This window comes from Taeniopygia guttata, chromosome 34 (genome assembly GCF_048771995.1).
Source record: "Taeniopygia guttata chromosome 34, bTaeGut7.mat, whole genome shotgun sequence".
In the NCBI taxonomy this organism is placed as follows: Eukaryota; Metazoa; Chordata; class Aves; order Passeriformes; family Estrildidae; genus Taeniopygia; species Taeniopygia guttata.
In genome coordinates, this window is record NC_133059.1 from 2924213 (window position 1) to 2937345 (window position 13133).

At 58.3% G+C, this 13133-nt stretch overlaps 1 protein-coding gene across 1 annotated transcript in view; it reads right to left on the reverse strand.

Moving 5' to 3' along the window:
• The window catches only part of LTBP4 (latent transforming growth factor beta binding protein 4), a 92720-nt gene that overhangs the window by 16930 nt on the left and 62657 nt on the right, over positions 1-13133 (reverse strand). Inside the window, exons 20-22 of the mRNA XM_072920882.1 lie at positions 11905-11973; positions 6627-6755; positions 2481-2624 (exon numbers count right to left, since the gene is read on the reverse strand). Of these exons, the coding sequence (XP_072776983.1) occupies positions 2481-2624; positions 6627-6755; positions 11905-11973 (342 nt within the window). The remainder of the gene's footprint in view (positions 1-2480; positions 2625-6626; positions 6756-11904; positions 11974-13133) is intronic.

The window sequence follows — 13133 nt, forward strand, 5'->3', positions numbered from 1 at the left end:
CCCCCCAAACCCCCTCCCAACCCCTTTATACCCCCCAAAACCCCTCCTAACCCACCAAATCCCCTCCTAACCCCCCCCAAATCCCCTCCTGACCCCCCAAAAACTTCTCCTAACCCCCCAATACTCATCCTAAGCCCCCAAACCCCCTCTGAAGCCCCCCAAAACCCCCCCAAATCCCCCCCAAGTCCCCTCCTAACCCCCCCAAATCCTCTCTTAAGCCCCCCAAAATCCCCTCCTAACCCCTTTATAGCCCCCCAAAATCCCCTTTTAACCCCTTTACACTCCCCAAAACCCCCCTGAACCCCCCAAATCCTCTCGTAACTCCCCCAAACCCATCCTAATCCCCCAAAATCCCCTCCTAACCCCTTTATAGCCCCCCAAAACCCTTCCTGACCCCCACAAAACACCTCCTGACCCCTTTATAGCCCCCCAAAACTCGTCCTAACCCCATTACACCCCCCAAAACCCCTCCTAAGCCCCCCAAAACCCCTCCTACCCCCCCTAAAACCCCTCTAAACCACCCCAAAATCCCCTCGAAATCTCCCAAAACCCCTCCTGACCCCTTTATAGCCCCCCCCAGAACCCCTCCCAACCCCTTTATAGCCCCCCAAACCCCCTCTAAACCACCCCAAATCCCCTCCTAACCCCTTTATAGCCCCCCCAAATCCCCTCCTAACCCCATTATACTCCCCAAAAACCCTCCTAACCCCCCCAAAATCTGTCCTAATCCCCATAAAACTCATCCTAACCCCCCAAAACCTCGCCTAGCCCCCCCAAATCCCCTTTTAACCCCATTACACCCCCCAAAACCCCCCCAAACCCCTTTACACCCCCCAAATCCCCTCCTAACCCCCCCAAAACCCCTCCTAACCCCCCCAAATCCCCTCTAAATCACCCCAAATCAGGGACCCCTCACCCTACACGACACGGGGACCCCTCGGGCCCCCCAAAACCCCTCCTTACCCCTTTATAGCCCCCCCAATCCCCTTTTAACCCCTTTACACCCCCCAAAACCCCCCCAAAATCCCCCCAAATCCCCTTTTAACCCCTTTACACCCCCAAATTCCCCCTGAACCCCCCCAAATCCCCCTTTACACCCCCAAAATCCCCCCCAAACCCCCTAAAACCCCTCCTAACCCCCCCAAATCCTCTCTTAAGCCCCCCAAAACCCCTCCTAACCCCCCCAAATCCCCCCAAACCCCCTCCTAACCCCCCCAAACCCCCTCTCAACCCCTTTACAGCCCCCCAAATCCCCCCAAAACCCCCCCAAAAAATCCCAAAATCCCCTCCAAACCCCCCAAATCCCCCCAAACCCCCCCCAAACCCCCCCAACCCGATCTTCCCTCACCCCCTCCGATATCGGGGACCCCCCCCGGGCCCCCCAAAATCCCCCCAAACACCCCCCAAATCCCCTTTTAACCCCTTTATAGCCCCCCAAATCCCCCCAACCCCCCCCCAAAAACCCCAAAAATCCCCCATATCCCCCCCAAAACCCCCCCAAATCCCCCCCAACCCCCCCAAATTTAGCTCCCCCCCCCCCCCCAATCTCGGGGACCCCCCGGACCCCCAAATCCCCTCCTAACTCCCCCAAAATCCCCTCTAAACCCCCCAAAACCCCTCCTGACCCCCCCAAATCCCCATTTTAACCCCTTACACTCCCCAACCCCCCCCCAAACCCCCCCAAATTTGGCTCCCCTCACCCCCCCCGATCTCGGGGACCCCCCCGGGCCCCCCAAAAACCGCTCCTGACCCCTTTATAGCCCCCCCAAATCCCCTCCCAACCCCTTTATACCCCCCCAAATACCACCATAAACTGCCCCAAATCCCCCCCAAATCCCCTCCTAACTCCCCCAAAACCCCCCAAATCCCCCCAAACCCCCCCAAACCCCCCCAAATTTGGCTCCCCTCCCCCCCCGATCTCGGGGACCCCCCCGGGCCCCCCAAATCCCCTCCTAACCCCTTTATAGCCCCCCCAAATCCCCTTTTAACCCCATTACACCCCCCAAAATCCCCTTTACACCCCCCCAAAAAATCCCCAAATCCCCCAAAAGCCCCCCAAAATTTCCCCCAAACCCCCCAAATCCCCCCAAACCCACCCAAAACCCCCCAAAATCCCCCCAAAACTCCCCAAAATCCCCTCAAATCCTCTCCTAAGCCCCCTAAAACCCCTCCTGACCCCCCCAAAACCCTTCCTAACCCCTTTTCACCCCCAAACCCCCCCCCAAGCCCCCCAAAAATCCCCAAATCCCCCAAAAGCCCCCCCAAAGCCCCCCAAATCCCCCCAAATCCCCCCCAAACCCCCCCCAAACCCCCCCAAACCGATCTCCCCTCACTCCCCCCGATCTCGGGGACCCCCCCGGACCCCCCAAAACCCCTCCTGACCCCTTTATATCCCCCAAAAGCCCCCAAAACCCCCCCAAATTTGTCTCCCCCCCACCCCCCTCGGTATCGGGGACCCCCCCGAGCCCCCCAAAACCCACCGGGGTCGGAGTCGTTGCCGAGGCAGCGGCGCTGGGAGGGGTCGAGGCGGAGCGGGGGGGGGCAGGAGCAGAGGAAGGAGCCCAGCGTGTTCTCGCAGAGCCCCCCCGGGCACGGCGCCGCCTCCCCCGAGCACTCGTCGTTGTCTGGGGGGAAATTTGGGGGGTTTGGGGGGGTTTGGGGGGAGTTGGGGGGGGGGTTGGGGCAGTTTTTGGGGAATTTGGGGCAGTTTAAGGGGGGATTTGGGGAGGATTTGGGGCGGTTTAAGGGGGGGTTTGGGGGGGATCTGGGGGAGTTTGGGGGAAGTTTGGGGGGGAATTGGGGAAGTTTGGGGGGGGTTGGGGGGATTTGGGGGGATTTGGGGGGATATGGGGGGGATTTATGGGGGGATTTGGAGAATTTAAGGGAGTTTGGGGTGGATTTGGGGGGGGTTTGGGGGAATTTGGGGCGGTTTAAGGGGGGATTTGGAGAATTTAAGGGATTTTGGGGTGGTTTTGGGGGGGATTTGGGGCGGTTTGGGGGGGGTTTGGGGAGGATTTGGGGGGAGTTTGGGGTGGGGTTTAGGGGGTTTTGAGGGGGTTTGGGGGGGTTTTGGGGCATTATTTGGGGAATTTGGGGCAGTTTAAGGGGGGATTTGGGGGTGATTTGGGGGTATTTGGAGGGAATTTAGGGAGGTTTTGGGGGGTTTGGGGGGGATTTGGGGGGGATTTTGGGAGATATCGGGGGGGTTGGGGTGGGTTTGGGGGTGGTTTGGGGCAGTTTGGGGGGGAGTTGGGGGGGTTTAGGGGGGATTTGGGGGGGGTTTGGGGGGGATTTAGGGATGATTTGGGGGGGATTTGGGGGGTCCTGGAGGGGATTTGGGGGATTTGGGGGGGATTTGGGGGGGGTTAAGGAAGGATTTGGGGGGATTTGGGGGAATTTAAGGGGGAATTGGGGGGGATTTGGGGGGGATTTGGGGCAGTTTATGGGTGTATTTGGGGGGGTTTGGGGGGGTTTGGGGCAGTTTAAAGGGGGGGTGGGGGGTTTGGGGGGGTTTGGGGGGGGTTTGGAGGGATTTGGGGTGGTTTAAGGGGGGATTTGGGGGGTTTGGGGGCGATTTGGGGGGGATTTGGGGCATTTTTGGGGGGGTTCGGGCAGTTTAAGGGTGGATTTGGGGGGGTATTTGGGGGGATTTGGGGCATTTTTTGGGGGAATTTGAGGGGTTTGGGGGGGATTTGGGGAGATATGGGGAGGATTTATGGGGGTTTGGGGGGGATTTGGGGGGCATTTGGGGTGGGATTTGGGGGGTTTGGGGCAGTTTAAGGGGGTATTTGGGGGGGGTTTGGGGGGTTTGGGGAGGATTTGGGGCATTTTTTGGGTGGTTTAAGGGGGGTTTGGAGTGATTTGGGGGGTTTTGGGGGGGATTTGAGGAATTTAGGGGGGATTTGGGGGGGGGTTGGGGCATAATTTGAGGAATTTGGGGCAGTTTAAGGGGGGATTTGGGGCAGTTTAAGGAGGGATTTGGGGGGTTTGGGGGGGTCTGGGGGGATTTGGGGGGGAAATTTGGGGATTTGGGGGGGTTTGGGGGGGTTTCGAGCGGTTTAAGGGGGGATTTGGGGGGATTTGGGGGGGTTTGGGGGGGTTTAGGGGGATTTGGGGGGGATTTGGGGGAATTTTGGGGGGGATTTGGGGGGATATGGGGGGTTTGGGAGGGAATTGGGGCTGTTTAAGGGGGGGTTTGGGGAGATTTGGGGGGATTTGGGGGGGGGTTTTGGGGGTTTGGGGGGGGTTTGGGGGGGTTTGGGGCAGTTTAAGGGTGGATTTGGGGCATTTTTGGGGAATTTTGGGCTGTTTAAGGGGGGATTTGGGGGAATTTGGGGGGATTTTGGGGGGTTTGGGGGGATTTTGGGGGTTTTGGGGTGTTTGGGGGGGATTTGGGGGGAGTTGGAGCAGTTTTGGGGGAATTTCGGGCAGTTTAAGGAGGGATTTGGGGAGATTTGGGGGGATTTGGGACATTTTTTGGCGAATTTGGGGCAGTTTAATGGGGTATTTGGGTGTGGTTTCAGGGGGATTTGGGGTGGGATTTGGGGGGGATTTGGTGAATTTAGGGGGGATTTGGGGGGTGTGGGGGGGATTTGAGGGGGGATCTGGGGGGATTTGGGGCATTTTTGGGGGAATTTGGGGCAGTTTAAAGGGGGATTTGGGGAGGTTTGGGGCGGGTTTGGGGAGATTGAAAGGGGATCTGGGGCATTTTTGGGGGGATTTGGGGGTTTGGGGGGGATTTGGGGAGATATGGGGAGGATTTATGGGGGTTGGGGGGGATTTGGGGGGATTTGGGGGGATTTGGGGAGATATGGGGGAATTTGGGAGGATTTTGGGGGGGTTTGGGGGGATTTCGGGGGGATTAGGGGGGATTTGGGGTGATATGGGGGGGATTTGCAGCGGTTTTAGGGGAGATTAGTGGGATTTGGGGCGGTTTGGGGGGATTTGGGGGGGATTTGGGGCATTTTTGGGGAAATTTGGGGCATTATTTGGGGAATTTGGGGCAGTTTAAGGGGGGATTTGGGGGGATTTTGGGGAATTTAGGGGCGGTTCAGGAGGATTTTGGGGTTTAAGGTGATTTTAGACAGACACAGACAGGTCCTGGCAGGTACAGACAGACACAGACAGACACAGACAGGTCCTGGCAGGTACAGACAGACACAGACAGACACAGACAGGTCCTGGCAGGTACAGACAGACACAGACAGACACAGACAGGTCCTGGCAGGTACAGACAGACACAGACAGACACAGACAGGTCCTGGCAGGTACAGACAGACACAGACAGACACAGACAGGTCCTGGCAGGTACAGACAGACACAGACAGACACAGACAGGTCCTGGCAGGTACAGACAGACACAGACAGACACAGACAGGTCCTGGCAGGTACAGACAGACACAGACAGACACAGACAGGTCCTGGCAGGTACAGACAGACACAGCCAGGTCCTGGCAGGTACAGACGGAACAAACAGACACAGCCAGGTCCCCGCAGGTCCTGGCAGGTACAGACAGAACAAACAGACACAGACAGGTCCTGGCAGGTACAGAGAGGTCCTGGCAGGTACAGACGCACACAGACAGGTACAGACGGACACAACCAGGTCCTGGCAGGTCCCTGGAGGCCCCGCAGGTCCTGGCAGGTACTGACAGACACAGACAGGTCCTGTCAGGTCCCTGCCGGCCCCGCAGGTCCTGGCAGGTCCCGGCAGGTCCTGGTAGGTACAGAGAGACACAGCCAGGTCCTGGCAGGTACAGACAGAGAGAGACAGACGCAGACAGGTCCTGGCAGGTCCTGGCAGGTACAGACGGAACAGAGAGACACAGACAGACACAGCCAGGTCCTGGCAGGTACAGAAAGACACAGACAGGTCCTGGCAGGTACAGACAGGTCCTGGCAGGTACAGAAAAACACAGATAGGTACAGACGGACACAGGCAGGTCCTGGCAGGTACAGAGAAATAGACAGGTACAGAGAGGCACAGCCAGGTCCTGGCAGGTCCCGGCAGGTCCTGGCAGGTACAGAGAGACACAGACAGGTCCTGGCAGGTACAGACAGAACAGACAGACACAGATGGACACAGACGGACACAGCCAGGTCCTGGCAGGTCCTGGCAGGTACAGAGAGACACAGCCAGACACAGCCAGGTCCTGGCAGGTACAGACGGACACAGACAGACACAGACGGTCACAGACAGGTCCTGGCAGGTACAGACGGAACAAACAGACACAGCCAGGTCCTGGCAGGTCCCTGCCGGCCCCGCAGGTCCTGGCAGGTACAGACAGACACAGCCAGGTCCTGGCAGGTCCTGACAGGTCCCGGCAGGTCCCTGCAGGTCCTGGCAGGTACAGACAGGTACAGACAGACACAGACAGACACAGCCAGGTCCTGGCAGGTACAGAGAGGTCCTGGCAGGTACAGACAGAACAAACAGACACAGCCAGGTCCTGGCAGGTACAGACAGGTCCTGGCAGGTACAGACAGAACAGACAGACCCAGACGGACACAGACAGGTCCTGGCAGGTACAAACGGACACAGACAGGTACAGACGGACACAGCCAGGTCCTGGCAGGTCCTGGCAGGCCCCAGCCGGCCCGCAGGTCCTGGCAGGTGCGTATCTCACCCTCGCACTGCAGCCGCTCCGGGTGGAAGTAAAACCCGCTGGGGCAGAAACAGCTGAAGGCGGAGGGGGAGTCCAGACAGAGCCCCCCCCGACAGAGCGCGGGGGCGAACAGGGAGCACTCGTCCACCCCTGGGGGGCACCCCAAAATCAGGGGGGGCACCCCAAAATCCCAGAGACCCCCCCAAAATCCCAGAGAAACCCCCAAAGTCACAGGGACCCCCCCAAAGTCACAGGGACCCCCCCAAAGTGACACAGAGCCCCCCCCGGCAGAGCGAACAGGGAGCACTCATCCACCCCTGGGGGGCACCCCAAAATCAGGGGGGCACCCCAAAATCCCAGAGACCCCCCCAAAATCCCAGAGAAACCCCCAAAGTCACAGGGACCCCCCAAAGTGACAATGACACCCCCAAAGTGACACAGAGCCCCCCCCGGCAGAGCGCGGGGGCGAACAGGGAGCACTCATCCACCCCTGGGGGGCACCCCAAAATCAGGGGGGCACCCCAAAATTATGGGGGGGCACCCCGAAATTATGGGGGGACCCACAGAGTCACAGGGACCCCCCCAAAGTGACAGAGACACCCCCAAAGTGACAGGGACACCCCCAAAGTGACAGTGACACCCCCAAAGTGACAATGACACCCCCAAAATCACAGGGGGACCCCCAAAGTGACAGTGACACCCCAAAATCACAGGGGGACCCCAAAAATCACAGAGACACCCCCAAAATCACAGTGACACCCCCAAAATCAGAGAGACACCCCCAAAATCACAGGGGGGACCCCAAAGTGACAGTGACACCCCAAAGTGACAGAGACACCCCAAAAGTGACAATGACACCCCAAAAGTGACAATGACACCCCTAAAATCACAGGGGGGACCCCAAAAATCACAGGGGACCCCAAAATCACGGGGGGACCCCAAAAATCACAGGGGACCCCAAAAATCACAGGGGGACCCCAAAAATCACGGGGGGACCCCCAAAATCACAGAGATACCCCAAAGTGACAGTGACACCCCCAAAATGACAGTGACACCCCCAAAGTGACACAGAGCCCCCCCCGGCAGAGCGAACAGGGAGCACTCATCCACCCCTGGGGGGCACCCCAAAATCAGGGGGGCACCCCAAAATCCCAGAGACACCCCCAGAGTCACAGGGACCCCCCCAAAGTCACAGGGACCCCCCCAAAGTGACAGTGACACCCCAAAAGTGACAATGGCACCCCCAAAAGTGACAGTGACACCCCAAAAGTGACAGAGACACTCCCAAAGTGACAGTGACACCCCCAAAGTGACAGTGACACCCCAAAAGTGACAGTGACACCCCAAAATCACAGAGACACCCCCAAAATCACAGGGGGACCCCCAAAGTGACAGTGACACCCCCAAAGTGACAGTGACACCCCAAAAATCACAGGGGGGACCCCCAAAATCCCAGAGACACCCCAAAATCAGGGGGGCACCCCAAAGTCACAGGGACCCCCCCAAAGTGACACAGAGCCCCCCCCGGCAGAGCCAACAGGGAGCACTCATCCACCCCTGGGGGGCACCCCAAAATTCCAATGACACCCCAAAATCCCAGAGACCCCCCCAAAATCCCAGAGAAACCCCCAAAGTCACAGGGACCCCCCCAAAGTGACAGGGACCCCCCCAAAGTGACATTGACACCCCCAAAGTGACACAGAGCCCCCCCCGGCAGAGCGAACAGGGAGCACTCGTCCACCCCTGGGGGGCACCCCAAAATCAGGGGGACACCCCAAAATCCCAGAGACCCCCCCAAAATCCCAGAGACACCCCCAAAGTCACAGGGACACCCCCAAAGTGACAGTGACACCCCCAAAGTGACACAGAGCCCCCCCCGGCAGAGCGAACAGGGAGCACTCATCCACCCCTGGGGGGCACCCCAAAATCAGGGGGGCACCCCAAAATCCCAGAGACCCCCCCAAAGTCACAGGGACCCCCCCAAAGTCACAGGGACCCCCCCAAAGTGACACAGAGCCCCCCCCGGCAGAGCGCGGGGGCGAACAGGGAGCACTCATCCACCCCTGGGGGGCACCCCAAAATCAGGGGGGCACCCCAAAATCAGGGGGGGCACCCCAAAATCCCAGAGACACCCCCAAAGTCACAGGGACCCCCCCAAAGTGACAGGGACCCCCCCAAAGTGACACAGAGCCCCCCCGACAGAGCGCGGGGGCGAACAGGGAGCACTCATCCACCCCTGGGGGGCACCCCAAAATCAGGGGGGCACCCCAAAATCAGGGGGGACACCCCAAAATCCCAGAGAAACCCCCAAAGTCACAGGGACCCCCCCAAAGTCACAGGGACCCCCCCAAAGTGACAGGGACACCCCCAAAGTGACACAGAGCCCCCCCCGGCAGAGCGAACAGGGAGCACTCGTCCACCCCTGGGGGGCACCCCAAAATCAGGGGGGCACCCCAAAATCCCAGAGACCCCCCCAAAATCACAGAGAAACCCCCAAAGTCACAGGGACACCCCCAAAGTCACAGGGACACCCCCAAAGTGACAATGACACCCCCAAAGTGACACAGAGCCCCCCCCGACAGAGCGAACAGGGAGCACTCATCCACATCTGGGGGGCACCCCAAAATTCCAATGACACCCCAAAATCAGGGGGGGCACCCCGAAATCCCAGAGAAACCCCCAAAGTCACAGGGACCCCCCCAAAGTCACAGGGACCCCCCCAAAGTGACAGGGACACCCCCAAAGTGACAGTGACACCCCAAAATCACAGGGGGACCCCCAAAATCACAGAGACACCCCAAAAGTGACAAAGACACCCCCAAAATCACGGGGGGACCCCCAAAATCACAGGGGGACCCCCAAAATCACAGGGGGACCCCCAAAATCACAGAGACACCCCGAAAGTGACAGTGACGCCCCCAAAGTGACAGTGACACCCCAAAACTGACAGAGACACCCCAAAATCACGGGGACCCCCCAAAATCACAGGGGGGACCCCAAAAATTGCAGGGACCCCCAAAGTGACAGAGGGACCCCCAAAAGTGACAGAGACCCCCCAAAATGAGAGTGACACCCCAAAAGTGACAATGACACCCCAAAGTGACAATGACACCCCCAAAGTGACAGCGACACCCCCAAAGTGACACAGAGCCCCCCCCGACAGAGCGCGGGGGCGAACAGGGAGCACTCATCCACCCCTGGGGGGCACCCCAAAATCAGGGGGGCACCCCGAAATTCCAGAGACACCCCAAAATTATGGGGGGGCCCACAGAGTCACAGGGACCCCCCCAAAGTGACAGAGACACCCCCAAAATCACAGGGGGACCCCAAAAATCACAGAGACCCCCCCAAAATCACAGGGGGGACCCCAAAAATCACAGAGACCCCCCCCAAAAGTGACAGGGGAACCCCCAAAATCACAGGGGGACCCCAAAAGTGACAGTGACACCCCAAAATCACAGAGACACCCCCAAAATCACAGGGGGGACCCCAAAAATCACAGGGGGACCCCAAAAAATCACAGGGGACCCCAAAATCACAGGGGGGACCCCAAAATCACAGGGGGACCCCCAAAATCACGGGGGGGACCCCAAAATCACAGGGGGACCCCCAAAATCACAGAGACACCCCAAAATGAGAGGGACACCCCCAAAATCACAGGGGGACCCCCAAAGTGACAGTGACACCCCCAAAGTGACAGAGACACCCCCAAAGTGTCAGAGACACCCCCAAAATCACGGGGACCCCCCAAAATGAGAGGGACACCCCAAAAAATCTCGGGGACCCCCAAAATCACAGGGGGGCCCCCAAAATCACAGAGACACCCCAAAAGTGACAGGGACACCCCAAAAATCACAGAGACACCCCAAAAGTGACAATGACACCCCCAAAATCAAAGTGACACCCCAAAAGTGACAATGACACCCCCAAAGTGACAGAGACACCCCAAAAATCACAGAGACCCCCCAAAATCACAGGAACACCCCCAAAATCACGGGGGGACCCCAAAATGAGAGGGACACCCCCAAAAATCGCGGGGACCCCCAAAATCACAGGGGGACCCCCAAAGTGACAGTGACACCCCCAAAGTGACAATGACACCCCAAAAGTGACAGAGACACCCCCAAAGTGACAGTGACACCCCCAAAGTGACAGAGACACCCCAAAAGTGACAGAGACACCCCCAAAGTGACAGTGACACCCCAAAAGTGACAGTGACACCCCCAAAGTGACAGTGACACCCCAAAAGTGACAGCGACACCCCCAAAGTGACAGTGACACCCCAAAAATCACAGAGACACCCCCAAAATGAGAGGGACACCCCCAAAATCACAGGGGGACCCCCAAAGTGACAATGACACCCCCAAAAGTGACAATGACACCCCCAAAAGTGACAGTGACACCCCCAAAGTGACAATGACACCCCCAAAGTGACAGTGACACCCCCAAAGTGACAGAGACACCCCAAAGTGACAGTGACACCCCCAAAGTGACAGAGACACCCCAAAGTGACAGTGACACCCCCAAAATCACAGAGACACCCCCAAAATCACAGAGAACCCCCCAAAGTCACAGGGACACCCCCAAAGTGACAGTGACACCCCCAAAGTCACAGAGACACCCCAAAAGTGACAATGACACCCCAAAAGTGACAGAGACACCCCCAAAGTGACAGTGACACCCCAAAGTGACAGAGACACCCCCAAAATGACAATGACACCCCCAAAGTGACAGTGACACCCCAAAAGTGACAGAGACACCCCCAAAATCACAGGGGGACCCCAAAAGTGACAGAGACACCCCAAAAGTGACAGTGACACCCCAAAAGTGACAGAGACACCCCAAAAGTGACAGTGACACCCCAAAAGTGACAGAGGGACCCCCAAAGTGACAGAGACACCCCCAAAATCACAGAGACACCCCCAAAGTGACAGAGACACCCCAAAAGTGACAGTGACACCCCCAAAGGGACAGTGACACCCCAAAAGTGACAGTGACACCCCAAAATCTCGGGGGGACCCCCAAAGTGCCAAAGACACCCCAAAAGTGACAAAGACACCCCCAAAATCACGGGGGGACCCCCAAAATCACAGGGGGACCCCAAAGTGACAATGACACCCCAAAAGTGACAGTGACACCCCCAAAATCACAGAGATACCCCAAAAATCACAGGGGGACACCAAAAGTGACAGTGACACCCCCAAAGTGACAGAGACACCCCCAAAGTGACAGTGACACCCCAAAATCACGGGGACCCCCCCAGGGACCCCCCAAAATCCCCCCCCGGGGGGGGTCTCACCTTTTGGGGGGCCCTCGGGGGTCTCGGGGGCGCGTCCGGGCCCGTGGGGGCACAGGGCCCGATGAGCCTCTGGGGGGGAGGGGAATTTGGGGGGTCAGGGACCCCAAAATTCTGTGGGGACCCCAAAATCCCGACCCCAAAATTCTGTGGGGGATGCCCAACCCAAATCCACCCAAATTGACCCCAAATACACCGAAAAAAACCCCAATTCCCCCAAAAATCCAACCCAAATCCACCTAAAAATCAACCCCAAATCCACCCCCAATCGACCCCAAATTCACCCCAAATCCCCCCCAAAATCCGACCCCAAAATTCTGTGGGGGACACCCACCACAAATCCCCCCAAATTTACCCCCAAAAACACCCAAAAAAAACCCCAAATCCCCCCAAAAATCCAACCCAAATCCACCTAAAAATAAACCCCAAATCCACCCCAAATTCACCCCAAATTTACCCCAAATCCCCCCCCCAAAAAAACCCCAAATCCCCCCAAAAATCCGCCCCAAATCCCCCCCAAATCCCCCCCAAATCCCACCCCAAATCCCACCCCAAATCCCACCCAAAATAAACCCCAAATCCACCCCAAATTCGCCCCAAATCCCACCCCAAATTCCCCCCAAATCCCCCCCAAATCCCCCCCAAATCCACCCCAAATCCCACCCCAAATCCACCCCAAATCCCCCCAAATCCCACCCCAAATCGACCCCAAATCTCCCCAAATCCACCCCAAATCCCACCCCAAATCCACCCCAAATCAACCCCAAATCCGCCCCAAATCCCCCCAAAATCCCCCAAATCCCCCCAAAATCCTCCCAAATCCCCCCCAATTTCCCCCAAATCCACCCAAAATCCCCCCCAAACCCCACCCCAAAACTTTTTGGGGTGTCCTTTACCTGTGCCAGGTGTGGGGCAGAGCACCCCGGGGCACTCAGCCCCCCCAAATCCCCCCCAAATCCCTCCCAAATCCCCCCCAAATCCCCCCAAAATCCACCCCAAATCCCACCCCAAATCCCACCCCAAAGGTTTTTGGGGTATCCCAGGGGTCCCAAAACTTTTTGGGGTGTCCCTGACCTGTGCCAGGTGTGGGGCAGAGCACCCCGGGGCACTCAGCCCCCCCAAATCCACCCCAAATCCACCCCAAATTCACCCCAAATCCCACCCCAAATCCCACCCCAAATCCACCCCAAATCCCCCCCAAATACCACCCCAAATCCCCCCCAAATCCCCCC